We start from the raw sequence: 26,493 nt of genomic DNA on the forward strand, positions 1-26,493 counted from the left end.
TAGCATTAATCAAATAGAGCATCTAAGTTAAGAAGGGCAATGGATGTTTGATAAAATGAAGGGACCTCATGTGGAGGCACTATATAAAGTGCTTGAGAAGCAGAAATCAGTGGTTTGAAACACTAAAGCAATGATCTGATGATTCTTTATGAATGAAGAGGTCATAGATCCTTTTCTTGAGATCAGGTTTGAGGTCAGGATAACAATGCCCATACATATATTTATATACCCTTCAACTATTTAACCTGAGAGTAGGTAGTCACTGCTCATTTACTTTAATTAGCCAATATTAATACTACTTTACATTAATAATTACAAATTCAGTTGTACTGTTGTAAACAAGCAGGAAATCAGTTGCATTATATAAAGAATGTACATACCTCTGCAGCTCTTGTTATCTGCCATACGTTTAAAGCCTTGGTTACAAATGCATCTGTAAGAACCATCTAGATTGATACATTTCCCATTTTCACAAACACCAGCGGTCAAGCACTCGTTCTCATCTGAAATGGGTACAACACAATAGAAGCATTAGTGATTGTAAATTTGTCTATCTGGAGCATCTGAATAATTGTCCTTCCTTCTGTTTATCCCATGCCCTCTCTCCTAATGATGCTGACATACAATTCCATGGGTTAGACACAGTGGAGGTGATTCAGCAATAGAAATCTTGGTGGATTGTTCCTCTACCCAGCCCACAGGTGCAAACGCTAATTGGAATACTTGTAGATTTTCTTTCATTCCAGAAGAATTTAAAAAACTTTGAAAAAGGAATCAAAAATCCAGGGTTAATGCAGAATGAGATGATTTCTGTCCAGCTATTGTGGGGGAGGGGAGGTATATTGCCTGTGCAACTAAATAAATACCTTAAAAGGAATCAGCTACTAGGTTATGAGGAAAGAGCAGGGAAATGGGAATGAAAGGAATTGATCTTAAAGGAGCTGGCATAGACACAATGGCCTTATTTGGTGCAGTAAATATCTATGGTTTTAGGTGAGGGGGTCAGTATTGAACAGTGAGGGTGTGGGTGAATAAAGTGAATAGTTTATATATTGTTTTTGGGGGTGGGGATTCAGAAAGTCTATGTGCAGAGCTTTCCTTCAGCAGGCAGAGTAGTTATGGTGAAGTCAATTATATAGTTAATTTGTTTCCTTATAACAACAACAACTTGCGCTTATATATCGCCCACCACGCAGGGTAGCATCTCAGAGCACTTAACAGTGATGGAGCCTGATTCCGAGCCGGAGGTGGTGGGGGGGGGGCTGTAAACACGGTCGAAGAGGAAGGCTTTCAGGCTGGACTTGGTAAAGGAGAGAGAGAGGGGCCAAGGCAGAGGGATTGAGGGAGGGTGTTCCAGAGTTTCAGGGGGTGGTGGCTGAATGCACGACCTCCGATGGTGGGGGGAGGGTGTGAAGAACGAGCAGGAGCCGGTGCCAGTCAAGCGGAGGCGCCAAGTGGTGGATTGGGGAGTGAGGAGGACAGAGAGGGAAGGAGGGAGGGGCCAGGGAATGAAGGGATTTGAACACGAGAGTGAGTATTATAAATGGAGGGAAATGGCTTCCTGGGGCAAGTAGCCTTTTCTTATTAACTGATAAGGGCAGGAATGCATTCACAACAGAATCTGAAACATTAGACAACCCAGACTATCCCACCATCTGTAGAACATGCACACTATAGTAAACAGGCTGAAGGAGGGAAACTGTTAAAACATTATTTCACATAGATGGATATAAGTTTATATTGGCAGAGTTGAGAATAGTCTACACAAAGAGTTGCTGGCAGAACCTTTTTTCATTTTTGCATAAATTCCACAATTTGTTGGGCATTTTTTTCATCCAAGAAAGGGCCCTGTGTGCCTATATTTTGCTTTTCAAAAGTTGTGAGTTGCTATTCCTCAGGCGCTGGAACACTCCACAGTTTTACACAGGAGGTTAACAGTGTTTCTTTGAACTGCCACCTGCACATAACCTCACTGGAACACAATTATTACATTAAAAAAATTATTGCTGTTACACTGAATGACACACCAAATGATTTAACAGGCAAAATGTTTGTTATGAATGTTATTCTTTGTCATAAAACTTTTTTTTTCACAAACGCAAAGGGGGCACTGTAAAAATTATAGGCAGGAGTTACACAAAGAAATTCCAAGACGTTAGGAATTTTGCTGTCTCGATACAACAAAAACACATTTTCAAACACAACTGGTCACCGTATGTTCTAATTAGCTTGAGATGACTTTGTGCAGGACGAACGCAGCAAAAATGTAATTATTTCAACAGTCTGTGACGGTGTACCCGGTTTAATGCCCTTCAGGCGAGGACCCACTATTATTCCAAATAATACTCAATTCAAGAAGGGTTTCCAACTGTAGAGATGTGACACTCTTGCCATCTCTACTTCCACACGTGCTCCCCCAACTCTATTTAAGCCTGCTGCAACTCCCTGGCTCTGGCTAATCCACCATTGCTTTCAACTACTTCCCCCTGCTCCTTGCAATTCTCTCCCAAAGTCACTCTATTACACCCCTGGCTTTCTAAAAACCCTTCTAAAAATCTACCTTTTTGTGTCTTCAATCACCTACCTATATACCTCCCTCATCTTTCCTCATTCTGAGGTTTCCACTCCAACCCTGTAAAGTGTCTTAAGACATTATGCTAAGTGAAAGTACTTATCTCAGTTTTGTTGTATAATGCAAGATATCAGTAAAGCAGCTTATTTTCTCAGAAGCAATTTTGGAGCTCTGAGGGCTGAAATTCTGGTTGTCATTCAGTGAAGCAACATTTATGATGTTGGCTTCTAATGGGACTTCCCAATTATAATCACAAAAAATCTAAATTGCTGCAGAAAATGGCAACTAGAATTTCAGCCCTTTGGCAGTTTCAAAGGTATATTTAATTTAATCACTTTAATACCAGGAATCATGACTAACTGGCAGTATATTTGCTTAATTTAATACAGAAATATGGCAGTCCTACAAGAGGTTAAGAAAAATCATTTTAGGTAAAAACAACCATAAAAACATTCTGTAAAGACACACCACATATATATTAAACTGCTATGCACCTAAACCAACCCATCCCCTTCCCAAAAAGACACATGTGGAGTATAAACAGTGACACAGACTGCTTGGCCCAACTGGCCTGTTTTTGTGCTGTACAGTCTAATGTAAAGGAAATGGGGTGAAATAAAACAGAGATTTCCTTAATTTAGGCTATCTTTCATTGACAGTGAATTGTGTCAGAATGACCTATATGATCTACTTTGCTAATTGTAATTCCAGATATGAATTGCCACATATTAGATCCCAATATGGAAACACTAAAAGAAAATCTGCCAAGGATGAATTAGAATTTAGTTGGCCACAATTTGCTTTTAACGTGTTTTGGGTAGATCCTAACTGACCATTATGTGGCTTTCCATATTCAGTTGTCTATTTTACTCATGCACTAGTTATGTTGTTATGCATTGGATTATCACTCTGGTGCTGAGGCAAGCATCATTTAGTTTGTAATAAATAGCAAATACTTTTGTCCCATTATAATGCCCTTCTCCCCTGCAGCCCATTATAAGGGGATAACTCAACAAATAATCTGCCAGCTCTTCCTTATGTTATCCAAATGGTGGGCTGCGGGCTCTGCAATGTCCTGCATCTGACCAAGTGGAGTAGAATATCAATTGTTAAACAATATGGAACTTAACAATTTGACAACCATCATACTTAAATTGAATTGCATGTGACTATAGAATTTGAATTGAATCAAGGGAAACAGTGGATGCGAAAGCATGGAATTTAAGGGTCCAAGTATAGGTCATTAAAAATAAGAGAATGGACAATCAGCCAGACATCCTGCTCCTAATTGTTACCAGTGATTCCCTGCTGGAAAAATGTGTGTGTTTATGTAAATGTTGGTTGAGGACAATATTTGGCTAGACTGCAATGTCCCATGTGGTTAAAGAGCTTGCCAAACCCAATGTCAAGACTTGTATGTGAACTATGGCCACTTACGCAAGGTACTGCAGAGCCAAAGTGAAGGAAAACAAACAAATGGTTACTACTTTTAGCATTAGGCATGTGATAGACCCCACAAAAATGTACCAGCATGCGAACGGCAATTGAGAAAAATAACTGTTATTAAATTTGATTTGACTTTGGATTTCTAAGTTTGAGCTGTGGCTGAGCAAATGTACAAATACCAAATTGCCATTTGTAATTGCAAAACTATAACCTTAAAATAAATGCCACTTATTACATGCTAAATGGAACAAGTTTGAGTAGAAATGAACTGTGGACATGTTAAAATAAGAATTTACACAGTTAATGGGTATACGTAATTGCATTAGATTGTGAATGTTATTGTTATATTCTTGATGTCTGCTGCTTTTGAGTAATGAACTTAAAAAAGTTCAAACATTATACGCTGCCCCAAGCCATTTAGCAGCACTCAACCATTCAGCAAATTACAATACAGTACAATACAAACGTACCAAGCTGATAATAGTCTAGCATGTACTACACATCCTAAATATCTTAGTTGTCACACGGAAGAATTTAAGGAATAATACGTTATAGTTTTTGTGATGACCTAGTGGGAAAAAGGAATTACCCACTACAGCACAAAGTTAGATGATCACAGGTAGGGCAGCGAATGGGATTTTCCTATTGACGTCAGTGCCCAGGTTAAGGGAGCCAGGGTTCCAGCTTCTGATCGTTATCCAGAAACTGCTGCTGAAAAGTGCACACATATGGATGTAGGATGAAGGCAGAATTCTTCTCTGGGTGTGAATATCTTTCCAACTCTCACTGTCAAGATTCACCCACAAATTAAGGCCGCTTAAGTGATCGAGGGCCCCAGAGCCTTGATATAGCATTGCAGAGAAGTGAAATGGAAGGTAATAAAAAAAATTATTCTCACCAACCATTTCCTTTGTTATTTTTGCCTCTTTTAGTCCTCCTGTACCACACTCCATTCCATGAACAAGCCTGGGACAGACAATCTGGTCCCAGGTATCTATTCAATGCTGCTGTTCAGCCAGATGCTAACTTTGAGATTAAATGGATGAAACTAGCCTGAGGTGGTTTGGTATCTGATTTATTTCTCTGTCTGTGAGAAAGTGTCTCAACTTTGATTCGCGTTTTTTCTTTAACAGCTCAACAGAGACAGAATGCTCTATGTGCAGATTTTCAGACTTGAAATCTAGAGTCTTACTCTACTATGCGGCAGCAATGCGTTAGTGCACTAATGTCCTTGACTGGTTCAGATCCACCTCTCACACCGCCTTCACTTCATCTCCATAAACGGTTTCTCCTCCAGCCCCCGCACCATCTTGTGCGGCGTTCCCCTGGGCTCTGTCCTTGGTCCTCTCCTCTTCAATATCTATATGCTCCCTCTTGGTGACATCATCCACAGATATGGTCCTCACCTTCAAAGCCCTCAACGGTCTTGCTCCCTCCTACCTCTGTGACCTCCTAACCCCCTACCATACCGCTCGCTCCCTCCACTCAGCGGGTTCCGGCCTGCTTCATGTCCCCCGCCTCGCTCGCCCCACTATTGGCGGGCAGGCCTTCTACCACTCTGTCCCCACCCTCTGGAACTCCATTTCGCAGTCCCTCCGCCTCTCCCCCTCCTTTGCCACCTTCAAGACCCATCTCAAGACCCTTCTCTTCGACCGTGCTTTCGATCTCCTTGCTTCTCCCCTGCCCTCCCCGATCCCGACCCCCAGCTCAGGTCTGAAACCCTGTCTGTCCAGTGCCTTGGGACGTCCTCCTGATGTGAAAGGCGCTTTACAAATTGATTTTGTTTTTGTTGTAATGTGCTACATTACTGGACTGCCTGAGATGTTTATTTTAAAGAATGCTAATAATACTGTACAATTGATACTGTAATATTCGCTGCGACTGAAGCTTTACCATATTGGTTGCAAGCAACAGCTTCAATTTATATTTATATTTACATTTATATAGCACCTTTAGTGATGGGCAGATGTCTCAACACACTTCACACAGCTGAGGGGAAGGATGGAAAGATGATTCAAACAATGGTCACAAAGATCTTAAGGCAGGCTTTAAAGATGGGTCAGGACAGTAAGAGGCAGAGAGACTTGGGATGGAGTTCAAGAGAGAGGGAGCAGAATGGCTGAACGCTTGTTCACCGGCGGTGGTGAGGATTTGGTGGGAGACAAGCAGGCTAGTGTTAGCTGAGGGTGTGGCCTGATCGGAAGTTGCTGGAAGTCAGAGGTAGGGAGGAGCATTCAACTGAAGAAAGCTAGAGCTTATCCAAGACGTGATGTCTGACAGGTAATTGGTCAGAACAGCAATGGTCTTATAATTGAGGGTAGAGATAGAGAGATAGCGTTAGGTGTCACCCACTTACATGTGGACCTATCTTAAGCCTGTTGTTGCCAATGGGAGCATATAGAATGTGAAAAAGAGAGGACCAAGCATGGATCCCTGAGAAAACACTGCACGTGACTGTGCCGGGGTGGGAGGAGAAGCCATTGAAAGAGACAAGGTGAAGATGAACGCTAAAAAAAGGCTAAAAGTGAAACTGCTAAGAAAGGGTTAATTTTCTTTTGATGACCAGAATGTTAGTCTTCAGCCAAATGCTTGACATGGAACATTTACCAAATAATCTCCACCTCCCACTTAACTTATGAATTCTTGGCAGATAAGCAATGTTATTAGTAATTTCCTACTATTTGAAAGTGAAAATGCAGCAGAGTTACTCCAATAAAACAGATTATATCTAACAGATGTATCGGTTGTTTCTGAATTCCAATCACAACCTTTATCTGAACCTTGACTTATACTAGACAAGTTACATCTTTGTTTTTCTTTCCATCACTAACTTGTCATCATTTTACAACATATTATCATAAGACTCCATAACAGACTTGAAAAATAAAGATTTTTTAACGTTTAAAGCTGGCAAACTTTCACATGTCTTGAAAGTAAAGTATATTGAGCAAAATCCAAATCAGGCTTTTATTTAATAAAAATCATAGACTTGACAATTTGCATTGGATGAGATTTAGGAATGATTAATGATTTGTTACTGAATAATGACAACAAAAATCAATGTAACTCTATGTATCTTACCTAGGCATCTTCCATTCTGGGCCTTGTATCCAGTTGGACAGCTCACACATTCAAAGGAGCCTAGAGTATTAATGCATCTTCCAGTAGGACAGGCAGTCGGATTACGACACTCATCAATATCTGTTAAATAATAATATTAATCTTTGATGGTGCTTTTCACATTGGGATGATTTACTGTAACTGTAACGACTGTGTATTTTGTAGGTGAACAACACAATATAAATGGCTCTCAGGAAACATCTGCTTTCGTGTCTGGAGGTCATCCCAAAGAGCTTCACAGGGTTTACTGTAAAGTGTAGTGACTATTTATTTTGTAGGCGAATGTGGCAGCAAATTTGCCCACAGCAATATCCCATAAACAGCCATGAAGTGAATAACCAAATGTATTTTTGTGAATACAGGACAGTTAGAGAAACTTCTCTTTCCAAGTACTGCCATAAGATCTTTAATATCCACTTAAACAACCAGATGGGATCATAAGATGGTCTGGACGAATAAGGCCCTTCAGCCCATCCATCTCATCCACCCTAATGCTTCCCCATCACTGAATCAACCTGGTTTGTAAACAAGTCTATTTTCCTGGCCTCTGGTAAGCTGTTCCAGTCATTGATCACCTCCTGTATTAAGAAAAACTTCCTGGTACCTATCCTGGAATTCCTCTTTACAACTGTAAACATACGTCCTCCTGCTCTGCTCTAATGATGCATCCTGGAGTAATTCTCGGTTTGATGTTTCATCCAAGGGACAGTACATCCAACAATTAATTTCTCACTCCCCCAGCATTGCATGGGATACCAGCCTAACTGTGCGTTCAAAGTCCTGACATGGACATTTACTCCTCAATAATTATGATTGAATTTACTACTGAATCGCAAATTAATCTTATTTACCATCACACTGTCCTTGTCTTGTCATGATGTAGCCCTGATCACAATCACAGCGATAAGAACCTGGTGTATTGGTGCAACGTCCTCGCCGACACAATGTAGGCTGTTCACATTCATTTATATCTGTTATTAACAGGTCAGAGAAATACGAGATTGAAGTTATTAGAATGTTATTTTTGGAATGTGAAAATTCACTGCATTATATTAAACTGGATACGAAAGCAAATCAATGCTTCTCCATTCATTTCAAAACAAGTCGATAAAAAAGGTTATGAAAAATAATGAAAAAGTACTGTCAAAATTTTGTAACTTGCACTGAAGTTATTCAAGCTCCCGTCTGCCACAGAGCAGACATTTAACTAGGTATACACATCTTTCATCTGCAAATCTGAAAAATATCTGTACAATATTGTATAATATAAATCTACCATCTGGTTCACTAATTAATAGGATAACCTTTACAATAACATTTTGATGTAACATTTTAACTCTATGAGGATAAAAGCACCATGTCCAAAGACAAACTATATTCATAATTTTCCATTTTCTTTTGTGATTTTCTCATAGCCAAGCAGGGGCTGAGATAGAGCCAGCCTTGCTTGTAACTTCAGAAAGTTGGAAGTTGGTTTGATTGGACACAATTTTCCACTTTGAAGCTTTGTGAAATAGCCAACCTCAATTTGACCACAATTTAACAAGTAAAACCTTACTCTACCACCCATAATTATTCCTTAAATCATTGGCTGGTCTAGGAAAATTATTGTCCTGTCCCCTGTAGTGTTCAAGTTCCCTGTTTCCCTCACCTGACCACTACAAAGCAATTGTTACAGGCGTAATAATGGTGCATGTCAGGTGAGGGCCAGATTAGTTTGGCTTTGATGTGCCTGCTGTCAAATTCTCTAGCAAAACTGAATAATACACATCAGTAATACGTAGCCACTTCAGTAAGATTCCAGACTTAGGACTCATTGCTTAGCCTATAGAGTAATCAGTGAATACATTCATTTGTGGAGCACTGAGACAAACAGTAACAAACGTTTCTTCCTATTAAATAATGGTCAAGATTTTTATGACAAAAATGAGACAATTGCAGACAAATAATAGATTTGTGGATTTAAAGTTTCAAATTAAGATGTCATAGTTTACAGGATAGTGCTTGAAATAAGACAGTGTATACAGCAAACCTGACATAAGTCGTATCAGTTGATAAAGCTCCTCACAGAGTTGCAATGTCTCAAAGTTGTTCAGCCCATGATTTATTTTGATGTGTATTGATGGTAATCTAACCTAATATGGCAGCTAATTTGCACCAGCAATATTCCACAAACAGCAATGAGATAAATTACTGAATACAAACTGGTTCTATAATTTGAGTTAATGACTTAGATTTCTACTAGTTGTCAACAGAATCTGAGGGGGTCAGTGAAACAGGTGGAGGACACATGGTGGGCATAATGATTTATAATTACAATTGAGGTACACAATCAAATTAAAAGCATCTGAATAGGGCATGTTTGAATGGATACATTTGGATATCCTTGAAATTAATCCAAAGTATTCATTTTGTGTTTGGAATTAAATTCATAATTCGCTCATTATTTTTTCAATCAAAAGGCCATGTTATTGATTACTGCCATATGTCAACTAAGAAAAATAAATGCTATCTCTGGACAGCAGAAAGCACAAGCTCAGCCTGACCAAGAGTGAAATAATCAAAGAGTGCACTTACACAAGGTTCATTTGTTATTTCTCATTTCCTGATTTAAAGAATGCGTTATTATAATTTTTGCTTTACTACCACAGTTGTTTGATTGAAGTAGCACATTTGGTCGAAACTATGCTTTAAAGTCTAATTCTCTTCATTTACTGAGACTTTTTGAGCTGTTGCAATATGTTTTATCATTCACTTAACATGTGATCTCTTAAAAATCATTTCCTTATATCACAGCAGAGGGACCTGGGTTTCAGGAAGACCTGAAAAATAACCTGGAAGATGCATTAAGCTGCATAGACTTTTTCATTCCTCAAAGATTCAAACTATAAACTTCTTTAGAGCACATATTTCTTAAAAGTATTTAAAAGTGTTACTGAGTAGCACAATATACAGGTTGTGCTGATTGTCTCTTATTCTCTCTGACAGCCTATTTATAATATGTGGGAGCAAACCTGATTATGACCACTGTATCATCAGACTAGCTCTTAGACACTTCCATCCACTTCTAATATCACTGAGCACTGAATGCCCCAGTGTGCACACATCATATGGATGGCAATTTTTTATACTGTATCTATATAAATTCTGAAGGATCCATATACTTATTATATGTTGCATTTCATCGGTGGTGATAATTAAGCATTTGGATCCACTGGAATTCATTTCACTCTTGAAAAATACAGTATTGCATAATTTGCAAAATATTTCACAGTCATGAAATAAGTATAATGAAACATGGAATTGGAGATAAAATGAAAAAAGTAGTGAAAGTCAAGCAGGTTAACAAATCCTGCTTTGAAAACTAAAAGAAAAGATAAATTATTACTGATGGTAAAACACAATGCTGAAGGAAGTTGGATGTTCAGAATATTATCCAATTTCTTTTTCTTTCTTTCTTTAGAAAATATATTTAATTATTAACGCTGTTAATTATTCAATTTCTTAAAGCATCATTCTTAGGCGTTGATGCAAAAATCCATTTATCACTGTAAGGTACAAACATATTTAATGGTTTAAATGGTGGGGTTATTACCAACATGTATTAAGAATAATTGCATGAACACAATTTCATAAATATCGATTTTAATAATCTTCTAATTCATCACATTCATTAAAGCCAAAATTTAATGTCACTCAATTTTCTTTCCTTTGTAATAACATTTATTGGCATGGCTTTAAAGCTTGTCTACATCTTGGACCACAACAATGGCTGCTCAGCAGGAAACAGACTCATTATTTCAGTAATAAGAGTTATATAACTTAGTATATGTTAGAATTCGTGTTTCTACCGTTATATCATCTAATCTATTACAAAATTAAGCTAATTTGACTTTTAGTGCAAGGAAGTACTTTAATGTAATTAAATGGGACTTGAGCAAATAAGTACTTAAAAAATAATTCGCAATATTTGAGGAAGCAGAAGAAGTGATTAGAGTGATAGCTGCAATGGGGAAATTAAACCTATCTAGAAATGATGGGCAAAATGGCCTCCTTTTAAGGAACAAAGCAAGAGGAATAGGCCATTCAGCCCCTTGTAGCATGTCCCGCCATTCTATTAGATCATGACTGATCTTTACCTCAACTCCAATTACCCGCCTTTGCTCTATATTCCTTGATACCCTGACCTAACAAACATCTCTCCACCTCAGTCTTGAAAATTTCAATTGATCCAGCCATAATCCACAGCCTTTTGGTGAAGAGAGTTCCAGATTTCCACGACCCACCCACACTTTGTGTGTGAAAAAGTGCTGTAAACAATCTACAATTATCAAATCAATGTTTGATGCACATGTGCTAGTACTGCATCCAGAATCAATTTCATGCATAATAGACACTGTGAGACACCAAAATAATTACATTTTTCACATTTTTGAACCAGGGTGAAAATTATTTCCACTTGCTAATCTGATGATTATAAGCATATACTTGCTGTAACAAAGCTTGTCTTAACAGGGACTGAATTTCAAAGTGTTAAATAAAGCTTTAGTTAGAAGTGGGACTGATATTTATTATCACAAAAGAGGAAGTTTGGAACTAGGAACAGATGCTGAGCAGTCCTTGTTTAAGATATATTGCTAATTATCCAAGTTGATAGACTTTACTGCATACTTATCTTGCCTTCCATCAATTGGCTTACTGCAAATCTGTGAAATTATACTTTACATTATTATAATTCAATTAATAATAGAATACTTTTATATAACATTTGTTTTCCATTAGTATATTCAATTCAGACTAAAAAATCAATGGCTTTGCCAGACCTTTAAGACATTTAATATAATTTCATGCATAATGGAAATGCATGAAATTGTTGTGCGTAATTGGCTGCCGCGTTTCGCCCACAAAATACCCAGTCACTACACTTTACAGTATATCCTGCAAAGTGTTTTGAGACGTCTCAATGTTGTGATAAGGCACTATGTCAAATGCAGGGATTATTATTATGATCAAATCTGAACAATATTGCTTCAAAGAGTTTAGTTTAGTATAAGAATATCAGAACAGAGAGACAGCCAGAAATATCGTGAATTTATAAATATATTTTTTTCTAAATAATGCAGGAAACTGGCAATTTTCAAAGGAGGGAAACTGATACTATAATCTGTTTTTCACCTAACTATAGACATCAAAATGCAAACAGATTTCAACATGTGTAAAAGAAATATAATAAAAAGACAACCCTGTAAAGGAATGAACCAATTAAAGGGTGAAAAAATTTGATACATCTTGACAATATTTTTATAGGGGAAATAATATACAGATTATATGCAGAGAAAAATAATTCCCTATCTTTCTTGTCGATTCCATTTATTATTTTGAATATTTTAATCATATCACTTTTTCAAGTCCTCTTCTCTAAGTGATACAACAATGAATTATGTACAAGTATTATTATGGTTGGACATAAAACAGAATCATAAACACTCTGCTTGGTATTAAAAAACTAAATTATATGGTTATGTTTCCTAACACAATCAATACTGACCTTGGCAAGTTTGCTTCTCTTGTAAAATGACTAATGTGTAGCCAGAAAAGCAGGCACAGGAGTGTGTCCCCACCATATTAATGCAACGACCTTTTCCCTCACATGGATCCTGTTCACATTCATCGATATCTTCAGATCCAAACACAAACATTCAGAAGATCATGTAAATGATAGGGCCATAGGAAATGTTTTTGTAATGCATCATTAGGCAGATTTCTCTTGGAAAACAATTTCAGTCATTTAAATTGTCACGTAATTGGTTGAATGAATTATAAAAAACATTGTTAGACTTTTGAACTAGTAGTTTCATATTGTATTGCCACTGAATGAATCTCATGGAAACTTATATGGTTCTTCTTTCCACAGTAATAACAGAAAGCCTTCACCAGAATCAAATTCATCAACTATGTATGGATGTATTTAGTGGAAGCATTGAAAATATTTATGGTTATTGAGTCATCTTTCACTTTGGTCATCCTTGCATGCGGAGAAGTGGAATCAACTCAAGAATCTGTAAACCCAAATCATTTCTATTTTGGGAAAACCGTGTTGATAAAAATTTAATTTACCTTCATTTTGAATTAAAAATGGTAATTCATTATTTTTTACCAGAAATCAGATTCCATTTGCACTTTCCATTTGCTACCTTACTTCTTCCTTTTAACCAGAAAAGTCAACAGCCTTTGCTGTGAGCATCTACTCAACTGTGTTTGCTAACAATTTTACTTAACGTGGAATTTTTGATGAATGAATAAATAACCTAAAATTGATACTAAACAGAATTTTAAAAAAAGGCTAAAGAGATTCATTATTTACTATTTAAGTTGTTGGAATTTTATTCCAATAATCACGATGAAATGTTATAAAATATATAGATGCGTTAAATTCACTTCAACTCTACCGTTTTTCATGTTCGCATTAATTTAGTGCCAGTTTTTCTATTATGGTGCATTTTACAATACCAGTAGTTTCAGCCATTGAATTCTTCAGATATCAGCATTGGGCAGAGAAAGCATTGAACAAAGCAACAAAAAAACATTTTTTTTACCTAAGCAGTCTGTGCCCTGTTGGTTAGGTATAAATCCTGCTGAACATATACATCGGTAATCTCCTGCAGTGTTTTCACATTTTCCATAGTTACAAGGCTGTGGAATTTGCCTGCATTCATCATAGTCTGTAAAATAATATCAGCGTCAGTAACAATCATGGGACACTGCTGTGTGCAAAACGTGGATGCCACGTCTGTCCAAAACATATAGTCACTCTACAATATATCCTGTGAAGCACTTTGGGACATTCGCCTGATGTAAAAGGTGCTATGCCAAATCCAAGGATTATTATAATATCCTTACAGCTAACTTTCAAAAGGCAAAATAAGCATAAAAAATAACCAGAATTACAAAAAATTATTTTAATCAAATTAATCCGAATGTGTTTTATTGTAGACTATGATCAGCTAATTTCAATTATTCGCAAAGAACATTTATAAAGAGTTTCTTACCAACACACTTGGTATGTTGGCTGTCTAGGTGATAGCCAGGGTCACAGCTACATGTGTAACTACCTTCTCGACTGATGCAATGTCCCGGACCACAAATGTTTGGTGAAATATCACATATATCTGTTACTGTAGGTATAAAAAGAAACATGGAATAATAAATGCTGAGTAAATGCTTTTCCGGGGGTAATAATCCCTTAAAAAAAGAATAATTTGGTCCCTCAATCCACGACTGTTTGTGGGACGCCGCTGTGCTCAATTGGCTGCCATTTTTCGCCCACAAAATACACAGTCAATTCACTTTTAAAGTATGTTCTGAGAAGCGCTTTGAGACGTCTCAAAGACGTGATCAGGAGCTATATCAAATGCAAGGTTATTATTATTATTAATTTCCATAAAGAAACAAGAAATTCTGTCAATAATCCTGCAATTCATCACATTATAATGGTACCCTTCACAACTGGAACCTTTGTAGGCTTACATTATGCACACAGTTAACACCATATGGAACAGAAAATATCATGTCAATTTCAATCATTTCATTATGTTGATTGTCAATTGGGGGAGGAATTTGCTGCACAATAATGTAAACCGAGAATTGGACTGAAACTGCACAGGCATATTCTGGTAGGATGAGATTAGATGGGTCAAAAAGCCTTCTTTATCTAAATCAACCTTGTGATCTTGTGAAATTTAATTTTCTCCTCCTCAACTTCAGCAATTAAATCAGTTATGTTTTTTCTACTGCTGTCCCAGCTAAGATAACTCAATGCGGACTGGATTTCACATCTGTGACTTTCTGCTAGTTTGTATAGCTTTTACCTACTAAGCCATTCTTGGCTCTTGAAAGTCCAGCTGACAGTTCTTTATTATTCAGCAGAGCAAGTGTTAAGATCACCTCTCATTTGCCCTACTCCCCAAAGCAAGTTGATCTTAAACCCACGAGACAATATGATTTCACAGAATGGTGCCAAAAGTTAACCACAGTTGCAATTGTAAACATGTGCCAAATGTAGTTTAAAAAAAATTATTAAAATGTTAAAACAGCAGACCACTCAGCATAAAAACACAGATGTCTAACTCAGATATGTTAGTATGACTTCTAGTATCAGTTCCCTGCTGTCCTGCCTTTAAAACACAGCACTTTACTAAATGTTTGTGCTAAAAAAAAGGTAATTTCACAAAGTTCATCAAAAAATCAAATAATAGCAATTCCAGTAACCACAATCACAACTAGTTTAGTGTTGTATCAAACGTACAACTCTTCCAAAAATAATGCCTACTTTGTTTTGTCTGCTAGCGTAGAATTTAAAAAAGATGTCCACCTCATACTTCTAATTCTAAAGCAGCTGGTAAACAAAATTATTAAAGTAAAGTTTATCAAATGGCTTTAGACCTATGAAGTGCTTTGAGACATCTCAAAGAAGTGATAAAGCGGTGCATCAGATGCAAGGATTATTATTATTACTGATGTTCACCTCTCATGGAACATCTGGAGTCCTGTAGCTCAGTGGTTAGAGCACTCGCCTTGCAAGCGAGACACCTGGGTTCAATTCCAGGCATCAGGGTGAAACCTTGGGCAAGTTTCCTTACTCCGCACACCTAATAATAATCCCTCCAAAAAAACAAAACAATAATAAATTGGTCATTTTCAATCCACGACTGTTTGTGGGACATTGCTGTGCGCAATTGGCTGCCGCGTTTCGCCCACAAATATACAGTCAATTCACTTTACAGTATATTCTGTGAAGCACTTTGAGACATCGAGAAGACGTGAAAAGTGCTATATCAAATGCAAGGATTATTATTATTATTATAAAACATACATCAGATTGGAACTCAATGCTATTTGATGTATGTTCTGCTTTGAGCTAAGGATTACAACTAGTTCAGATGCACAAACATAAACTAATGGCAAGTTTAGAATTGATGCCGGCAGAGTTGCAGTAATCTCATTTTAGACATGATTTTCTTATCCCTCATTCTTTATCTCATATAAATCTCATTCTTTAACCCAATGAAGAATATGAGGAGATGGAACAGCAGTAATATCAAGCCACAAACTGTTACACCACTGATATCCTTTACATACCTAGAGACGTGGAGAAATCTAAATGATTCAATAGGTTAAGGACCAGATAGCCATTGTAATCCACTGACACAGGAATACTGATATAATACCTGCAATCAGAGGGGATGATGTTTATTCTTGTATGCTAAATGATTTATATTGCCAAATTTGTATTGCAGTGAAGTCTGTGCAGGATTCATTCCTAATGGAAATGGATTTTGCAAGCAAGATATAATACATGTTCTTAGAGAATAAAGTTTTTGGCAGACGTATAAAAATAATACTTTAAACTCTTTTAGTACTTTGACAGAAAGGGAATTTTGGTTAGGTTTATATAACGCTACTCATACTCCTTGAAGCCTATGTTTATTGATGTTGGTAATGATGTGTTCTGCCAACCTTACCAGTACCACAAAGGAGTCTTTGACATTAATCATTTAAATTCCCCATCTTTGGAAATTTATATTTGTCATGCCTGATTCATCTTTTAAAAAGTCCCCAGCATTAGAAATTATGGAATTGATCCATCCGTGATCTAAGTCTCTAGCGATTTTCTTCACAGACTCACACATTAGTTCCAGCAAAAGTTGAATAATGGAAGAATCAGCTTGAGCCAATATAAGGGAGACTTTTCAGCCAATGCCAAATTCCAAATTCTTTAAATATGCTCACAATGTAGTCTTGGAAGACAAAACAAGTTTACAATTTGGGGAAAACACATCTATCAAATAGCCTTCTACCAAATGTAAAAAGCTGATAAAGGATGCCCTACCACCAACACCACTTATTGCTTAAGGCAAGTCTAACTCATAGAGGTATAGAAGTATATAGATGATGTTTACTTGGAGTATAATCAGGTTTGTGATATACTTTCACCTATCTCTCCCTTACCATGTTGCAGATAAGATAAGGCAAGCTATTCCTTCATCAGCACATAAAGAGCACTGCAACTGATTTCTGTTTTTGACACGATGGGCCCAATGGCCTTTTTCTGTGCTGTAAATTTATAGGTAAAGGGATAAATCCCTTCTGTTATAATAATAGTCCTTGCATTTGATATAATGCTTACAACATCCCAAAATACTTCACAAAAAGTCTGTACAGTGTACTGGCTGTACTTGTACCCAAGTTACGTATAGCCATGTCCCCAAACATCCATGAAAAGGATGACAAATTAATCTGGGGAATTACTGACCAGGAAACATCCTCCTCTTTTTGTGCAAGATCTTTAACTTCCCTCTTTTCTATATGTTCTTCTCCAGCACAACCAATTTAGTTTTAATGAAGAGCCACACATGAAACATTAACCTGTCGTTTCCTTTGAGTTGCTGCATTTTCTGTTTTTATTTCATATTTGCACACAGCAAATGGCCTACAAACAGTCATTAACTAAACAACCAATTTTATTTGGGGATGGTTGGCAAAGACACTAGGAGAAATTCCCTTCTCTTTTTGAAGGGAATTTCCTTCCGATGTGAAAGACGCTATACAAATGTAATTTGTTATTGTTGTTGAATAGTGTCGTGGGATCTTTAAGGTCTATCTGACGGTCCTTGGCTAATGTCTCATCTAAAGTGAAACCCTCCAACAATGCAGCATGCCCCAGCACAGCTGAGTCAGACTGTCACATAATCAAGAATTAAAAATAAAAAGTATATTTTATTTGCTTCTATTTCAAATGCCAGTTCTCTCTAAATACAACCAAGTACAATTGCTTTCTTTCTAGAAAATGAAATTCTGGCCTCTAATCTAGACACAGCAGACAGCAGGCTCTCCTGGCATCTTTTATGGGTCACCTCAGTTTTTCTATGCCTTTTATTGTTTTTCATTTGTCTTTAGTGTCCCTGACAAGTCCCTTTTTAGTTTTATTGCTTTTGGCTTCCCATCGTGTTGGTGCAGTGGTTTAGCCAGCCTGCAATGGGATTAAGTTTCTCCTATAGATTTGTTGGTGCTTGTCAGGTCATATTTTGCCTCTGCACTTCAGTTACCAGATGTGATCATGGTGTAATCTTGAAAATGTAACCCTAGGGTGTTATTTTGTTTAAACTTAGACACAAAAGGGATATTGACCAAAAATTCCATCAGAATGTTATACTTTTCAGGACACCTGTTCTTTTACATTTACTAAAAGTAATGCGTTTTAGTGAATTGTGTTAATCTAAGCGAGGCATATTTATGGTGGGAAACATGACCTCTATTTGGCATCACTCCTACTTTATTTTCTCTGCCCAAATACAGATCCCTACTCTTCTTAGAGCTTGGAGATTTGCCACTTAAAATGCACGCATTTTTACAGAAACTTGAAAAAAACATAAGTTTCATTAAAAGCACTAAAATATGGGTGTTATTCTGCTTATAGGAAGCATGAGAAGCTGTCCCGATTTTGTCCATCGAACAGGAACAGGAACAGTTGTGAATGAACCATGAAGTAAAGTAAGACTGAATTAGGTTTAGAAATGCCAGTTACAGAAAGTTGATTGTACCACGAACACCAAAGAATCAGTTACAGATTATTGAGGATTTTTGCAACACTATGAAAACTTTGATGAAAGAAAATCCTGTAATACTCTTATGTATGCTAAAAATGGATTTATACAAATTCTTGCATTAATATTATTATCCAACAACCCTCTAAATCAACACGATCAAAGGTTACAAAAGAAACCTACTATTAGATGATCAGCATTGTTACGGTTGAATGTCTTATATCACTTTTATTAAGGGATTAAGGGATATGGGGATAAGGCGGGCGGGTGGAGTTAGAATAGATCAGCCATGATCTTATTGAATGGCGGGGCAGGCTCGAGGGGACAAATGGCCTACTCCTGCTCCTAATTCTTATGCTCTTATGTTCTTTATATTGTGATTTCAATCTCCACATAGATTGGGAAAACCAAATCGGCAAAAGTCGGTATACCAATGGGATATGGACAGGGAGTAACTTAGGGAAATTTTCATTAGTAGAGAATTGGTGCTCGGGAAACTGTTAGCACTAAAAAGTGACAAATCCCCGGTCCAGATGGCTTGCATCCCAGGGTTTTAAAAGAGGGAACTTATGAGATAGTGGAGGCCTTGTGTCTGATCTTCCAAAATTCCTTGGATTCTGGAACAGTCCCCATGGATTGGAAGATCGCAAATGTCATACCACTATTTAAAAAAGGTGGAAAGGAAAACATGGGGAACTATAGGCAGTTAGTCTCACATCAGTGATAGGAAAAAATTTTAGAATCATTGATTAAGGATGTGGTAGTGCGGTATTTAGAGGACCACAATATAATTAGGCCAAGTCAACATGGCTTTACAAAAGGAAGTCATGATTGACAAATCTCAGAGTTTTTTGAGGACATTTCCAGGAAACTAGATAAGGGTGAATCAGTGGATGTGGTCTATTTGGACTTCCAGAAGGCATTCGATAAGGTGCCGCATAAAAGGTTAGTCCAAAAGATAAGGGCCCATGGAATTGGGGGGAGCATATTAACGTGGATTGGGGAATGGTTAACGGGTAGGAAACAAAGAGTAGGGATAAACGGGTCCTTTTCAGATTGGCGGGATGTGACTAGTGGAGTGCCACAAGGATCAGTCCTTGGGCCGCAGCTATTTACCATCTACATCAACGATCTTGATGAGGACATCGAAGTTAATATATCTAAATTCGCGGATGACACAAAACTAGGAGGAAGTGTCAACACAGAGGACGACATTAAAAAAATGCAGCGAGACATAGATAGGTTAGGTGATTGGGCAGGTAGGTGGCAGATGAAGTATAATGTGTAGGGAAGTGCGAAGTCATCCACCTAGGAAGCAAAAACAGTAGAGCGGGTTATTTTTTAGAAGGGGAGAGATTGGAATGTGTTAGCGTCCAGAGGGACTTGGGTGTCCTTGTACACCAATCACAGAAAGTTAGTCTGCAGGTGCAGCAGCAATTAGGAAGGCGAACGGTATGTTAGCGTTCATTATGAAAGGATTAGAGTATAAGAGTAGGGAAGTCTTGCTGCAACTGTATAGGGCCCTGGTGAGACCACACCTGGAATACTGTGTGCAGTTTCCTAATTTAAGGAAGGATGTACTTGCCTTGGAGGGGGTGCAGCGTAGATTTACTGGGTTAGTGCCAGGGATGAAGGGGATGAGTTACGAGGATAGGCTGACCAATTTGGGCCTATATTCTCTAGAATATAGAAGAATTAGAGGAGATCTTATAGAAACCTCTAAGATCATCAAAGGGCAATGATAGAGTGGATAGTGGGAGATTGTTTCCCCAGTTGGAGAAACTAAAACCAGGGGTCACAACCTTAAAATCAGAGGCAGCCCTTTCGCACTGAGTTGAGGAAGACCTTCTTCACTCAAAGGGCAGTGAATGTATGGAACTCACTACCCCAAAGGGCTGTTGACGCTCAGTTCTTGAACATATTCAAGACTGAGATAGATAGATTTCTTATTGCAAAAGGGATTAAGGGATATGGGGATAAGGCAGCATCAGGTTATTAGCTGGAGTTAGATTAGAAGATCAGCCATGATTGAATGGCGGGGCAGGCTCGAAGGGCCGAATGGCCTACTCCTGCTCCTACATGTTATGTTATGTTATGTTATGTTATGTTATGTTATGTTATGTTATGTTATGTTATGTTATGTTATGTTATGTGATTCCAGAGCTCTGAAATCTGAAGTGATTAATGGCAGTTAATTTTGTTGGAGTGAAAAGTGCTCCTGCAACAAATGATGTTAAGCATATTCGTGTTCTCTTAGTATCATCACAAATATATCTTGACATCAAGATGGTTGCCTACAACTCGAACTTCGCATAAGTCATATTAAATGTTATGGCCCTGACTGATAAGACTTTTGTGAGTTTTACTGCATTCAATGTGAATTGTTGCACAGATTTTAGAAATGAATAATTTCTAAAATCTGTTGGCCAACTGTCTATTTCCATTTTTTAATGAATGAAACAAACTCTTCTAGTGTTTGTTTGAGGACTCACTTTTCACTCCAAAAGATTAAATTGCCATTAAAAACAGATTACTTTCTTACCCATATATAGATATGATAAAAAAGGTGTACAAAAACATAAATCAGGAGTATGCAATCTTACCTGAAATTTCTTCTGCAAATACTGCAGCTGCATTTTCAGCTTCAGATTCAGGAATCAGGTGCACAGGCGTGGGTGGGCTTGTCTTCACTACAACCTCCACTGGAGGAAAAAGAAGTCCATCAGTTCAAATTACAGAAGAGCCCATCATAACACAAGAATGGTGGCCAACCCATGGGGCCATCAAGAAGCTGCCACCACCTCCCACACCCCCCGAGTATTTGCACTAGTCCAGGTAAGTCCGGATTGAGGGAGAGTGTTCCAGAGTTTCAGGGGGTGGTGGCTGAATGCACGACCTCCGATGGTGGATTGGGGAGCGAGGAGAACAGAGAGGGAGGGAGGGGACAAGGAATGAAGAGATACAGCGCTTTATCACTTCTTCGAGACGACTCAAAGCTTCACAGAATATACTGTAAAGTGAATTGACTGTCTGTCTGTCTGTCTATCTATCAAGAGGGGCAAGATGGAGGAGTTGAGGGAGAGCGTTCCAGAGGATGGGTGGGTATTTGCTGAGAGTTCGGCTGCCGATGGTGAGGTGGGAGGGGGAGGGAGACCTGCAGCAAAGGGAGCCTAGAAAGAATGGAGATGATGAGCAGGGAGGTTTTGTGAGAATAAGGATGTGGGCAGCAGAGTTTTAGAGCTAGAACTTATTGGAATTAACTACAAGATTGCATCAACAATAACAACAACAAATTACAAGTTGATCAATTTATACTAAGGATCTCCTTAGTGACCAAGGAATGCTACTCAATTTGTCTGTCTTGGCTAATACTAAGATGAACTGGTGTAGGCTTTCTGAACAAAGCAGCACAAACCATCTTCTATCATTTATATGATTTCTATCCCATCTGTCCAAATTGTATTAAACCATCGATCTTATGTTTTCACAATCCTGGTGAAATGGCAGGTAAACCAGTGTTCATTAATGTTTTTGTGGCTAATATGGAGGAATCACAAAACTAGAAATGTTTGCATACCAATGTCAAGTATGCTTTAACGATAATGAGGCCCTACTAACCTGGGTATGTGTCAACGCTTGGATTACGAACAGGCACAGAAGGATGAAGCTGTGTGAAAAAATATCACATTCAACATACAAAATGCTAATCCATAATTTTAACATTATCCTTAAACTAGTTGTAAGTACACAACATAGAATATGAGACTCTAACTAACTTCTTCCAACAGGCAATATCCAAGTTATACTGTCATAGACAATTTATTTAATCTCTTAAAGGTTTTTTTTTGCATGCTAATCTGTATTTCAAGGATAACATATTGTGCCACAGTCCTTCCCCTCATCACGTCATGAACTGAAACAGTCGCTAGTTAGCTCTACGTGAACTGAACTGAAATATAATAAGCATTTTACTAAAGTGCAAGTAAGCAAAATCTAAAGATTGATATTCTTAGCATTCACAAAAATACTTACAGGTTTTGTGAAAGTATCATCTGCAAAAGAAGAAAAACAATGTCATAGTTGCAGAAATCATAGATTTATCTTTTCATTAAAAAAATGCCATCAAAGTGATTGTGGAAGTCATATTTTCTATTCCAACTAAAGAAAACCATGCTGACTTCAAATCCATTTGACTTATAAATAATTGGCTTAAAGGCTTAAGTGTCATGTTGCTGAAACTCCTCTTTAATTTCCTGACTAAAACATCATTTGGTGTTGTTCTCACTCCAATAAAAGGACCTAAGAGAACAGAATATGATTGCAGCTGTTGTTGCTCCTGTTATCACAAATGAAGAATCTCATTGACAAGCTCATGAAAAATGTGCTGCAAATATTATAGCATCCATTTTAGAATGGACTGAACATTATAATAATATTAATGTTATTATTGAGCCTTGGGACGTCCTCCTGACGTAAAAGTGCTATACAAATGTCATTTTGTATTGTATTGTAATAATCCTTGTATTTGATACCCTAGCTTTAAGATGTCTTGATGATGTGATAAGGTGCTATATCAAATGCAAGGAATATTATGTTATTATTAACTAGTAGATGTGCACCAGTAAGGTTTGTTGTTGCATTCCCCACACTAGACATCTGACTGTAGGCAGTTTGTACTGTGGACTCACAATCATTAGGAACTGGGTTGAGGAAGCCTCCAAACACATTTTACGTACAAGCCTTGCCGGGCAATACAGGGAGAAGATTTATCTGGATTGCATTCAAACAGGTTCCAGAAATGAAATGTTCAGCAAGTAAAATCTATAGATTTTACCACAAGTTTAGCATTATTTCACTCTTGTAAACCTATGCTGTTCAGCTGAAGATAAATCTTTAATAGTACCTTCATAGTTGTTGAAATGTTGTTGAGAGCTGATACGAACTAGATCTTGATCTTCAGCTGGCCTCAATGAGATCTGGACGTCAGATCTGGAATAATGATAACCATGACCAGCTGGGCAGATTTCATTAAACACAACTGGAAGAAAAGCATAAAATATTATTAAAGCAGCAATATACATATATGTTCTGGTATACAAGGCTATAAACTGAAATTCCCCCCGATGGCCTAGTCACCATAGGTACTGCCCAATACAGTACTAGGTTACATGGATGGTGTACCAGAAATGATGAGCAAATTATGTAGAATTTATCTAAAATTCATTGGAGAAGAACATAAGAAACATAAGAAATGCTAGACAAAAAAAGGCCGTGATCCATCTAGTTCGCCTTCCACCTTCCAGGTGATCGCTTGCACGTATGTCCCAAACTACTTATGTACTGTATCCCATAATGTTATTTCCTAAAAGAAAACTATTTAATCTGTGTTTGAATGAATCAACATTCATGCTTCAACCGTCTCCCGAGGGAACCTGTTCCTTAGGTTCACTATTCATTCACTGAAATAGTGTTTGCATAGATTCATTCTAAGAAGAAATACCTTCTCAATATGGAACACTTGCAGAGCAAATCTGTACTGAGAAGCAGTTCGTCTGTAACCAGTACATTAAGTGTGTATTAATTCTTCTTTCCAATGGAGCTGAAAACATCAACAGCTGGAATGAATTACCAGGAAGGATCTTGAGGCCAGGTACTTTACTTATTTGTGAAACAGCTTGATGCTGTAATTGGAAGACAGTAAGTCTGATATGCTGGAAGAATGAGATCAAAAGGCTTTCTTCACCAGACGTTCCCTTGTATTGATTAGTAATACTCAAGACAGATCCTTGTCTTAAAAAAATGACTTTCACTATGAACAATTGTTTCTTCAACATATGTTCCAACTCATCAATTATCTGGATGAAAAAAATCACATTGGAAATCCAGAGTAGCTTGTAAAGAGCTTGTAAAGCCTCTGAAATAAGTCTTTGTTGTAAACAAGGCTTAAACATAAAGCCATTTAAAGAAAGAGGAATATTTCATTTTATTGGCTGAACCAATTACATTTTTATGTGGTACCTTCTTATATTCAAACATCTCAAAGTGCTGCAGAGGTAATTACTGTCAAGTGTGGTACCTGTGTTTGTAGTTAAACGTTGCAATAACTTTAAGAACTCACAAACAGCCATGTGGTGAATGACTAATCTGGACACAGGACCCATCTTTAACATTTACCTCAACAGCCAGTTGGACCTCGGTTTAACACTTTCAGTATTTCCCTTAAGATTCAATCTAAACTATGAATTCAAGTCCAAACACGAGGCTGATAGTCTTCTGATCCAAAGATCACTTTACCAATTGAGCCAAGTTGACACAGATTTAATAGGCAAGTAAATAAGACAGTAACCTTTATTACTAATCCAAAGTTTAGTAAACAATGATTTAGCACATTGGTTTACCAACATGCAGCAATACAGAGTTGAAGGACTTTGTCCTCATGGTTTTAAGATGGCCTAACTTTATCTTAGCTGGGGAACCTCAGTGAGATGGCGAGCTGAGGGAAGGAGAATGCTGAGTGTAAGACAAGTATGATATTGATCACTGGAAGTTGATCATCTCTCTACTCTCCAAGTGGCAGAATAGACGTGATACGGTGCTGTATCAAATGCAAGGATTATTATAAACTCATTTTTAAAGAATAATAGCTGTAAAATCTTTTCTACGGATTAGAAATAAGTTCAAAGCTATCATATCAATCATACTGAATGACAGGAGCTCAGATGAACATCTTGCACTGAGGCTGGAAATAGGAAACCCGATCACGACAGCGAGCTGTGAGAAAAGCCGGATAAGACAGATCATAAGACCAATAAGGTCAATCACACCAAGGTCTGGTGTTTTTCTAAGGAATCTCAACAATGTGTAATTAGCCACCAATGCATAAAATCACAAAGCCAAGTTCATTTTAAATTACATCTATTTGTTTTGTTAGGCGCTAAAGCTACATTTATGCACTGGGAAAAAAATTAATTAATTAATCTGCAGGAGTCACTATATTTGTTGCTGCAACCATGGAGGTCTAAATGGATTGTGTAATCCAAGAGGATGTTTGTTTCTTCAGATTTCTGTCCAGTCATGCTGATTTGACGAAAATAACTTTTACTTGAAAAATAAATACCCAAAAGAAAAATCAAAGGTTTGCCAGTGCCGATTGGCATCAAAACCCAGATCTAACATAAAACTTTCCAACTGATCTGAAACAGAACAGATTCCTTTTAGTGTTGAGTAAAGTCTGAAATCTGCACCACTTAATGAATTCATCTAGTCTGTCCCTACTCTAATCTAAAGCTTCTCCTGATCCAAAGATTACTTACTGTGCTGTATTTATAACATTGTAAAACTGCAGTATTCCTAAATACATCAACTTTCATTTATAAAGCGTCCCTTACACAGGATAGTGTCCCAGAGCGCTTAAATAATAATTACCTGAGCCAGGAAGTGGACATTTTTCGCAATTTCTACCCCATCCTTTGCCCACACGACTGCAGCAGCAGATCTGTTTGGGAATCTGCTGAGTAAGAGGAAGGGAGCAGTTCCCTCTGGACAGTGATCTGAAACAGAATCCTCTTTCTGCGGAAACCGCTTTGTCCGCTAAGAGAAAGGAGAAGGGAATTACAAAACACTTTCACTTTAAGAATTTGATCATTAGATAGAAGCTTAAAAGGCACACCATTTCTAAACTGTTATAAGCTATTATAACCCAATACTCATGGTCAACTGCTTCTGAGCAACCATGTGTATTTGATGACCTAA

General features: G+C 37.6%; 1 protein-coding gene across 1 annotated transcript in view; it reads right to left on the reverse strand.

Moving 5' to 3' along the window:
• LOC103189902 (latent-transforming growth factor beta-binding protein 2) overlaps positions 1 to 26,493 on the reverse strand; it is a 132,995-nt gene that overhangs the window by 30,287 nt on the left and 76,215 nt on the right. The window contains exons 11-21 of the mRNA XM_042338097.1: positions 26,167 to 26,331; positions 23,645 to 23,779; positions 22,774 to 22,793; positions 22,360 to 22,408; positions 21,345 to 21,443; positions 14,188 to 14,313; positions 13,735 to 13,860; positions 12,687 to 12,815; positions 7,990 to 8,109; positions 7,100 to 7,219; positions 381 to 503 (exon numbers count right to left, since the gene is read on the reverse strand). Of these exons, the coding sequence (XP_042194031.1) occupies positions 381 to 503; positions 7,100 to 7,219; positions 7,990 to 8,109; positions 12,687 to 12,815; positions 13,735 to 13,860; positions 14,188 to 14,313; positions 21,345 to 21,443; positions 22,360 to 22,408; positions 22,774 to 22,793; positions 23,645 to 23,779; positions 26,167 to 26,331 (1,212 nt within the window). The remainder of the gene's footprint in view (positions 1 to 380; positions 504 to 7,099; positions 7,220 to 7,989; positions 8,110 to 12,686; positions 12,816 to 13,734; positions 13,861 to 14,187; positions 14,314 to 21,344; positions 21,444 to 22,359; positions 22,409 to 22,773; positions 22,794 to 23,644; positions 23,780 to 26,166; positions 26,332 to 26,493) is intronic.

This window comes from Callorhinchus milii, unplaced genomic scaffold, assembly GCF_018977255.1.
Source record: "Callorhinchus milii isolate IMCB2004 unplaced genomic scaffold, IMCB_Cmil_1.0 Scaffold9, whole genome shotgun sequence".
NCBI classification, from domain to species: Eukaryota; Metazoa; Chordata; class Chondrichthyes; order Chimaeriformes; family Callorhinchidae; genus Callorhinchus; species Callorhinchus milii.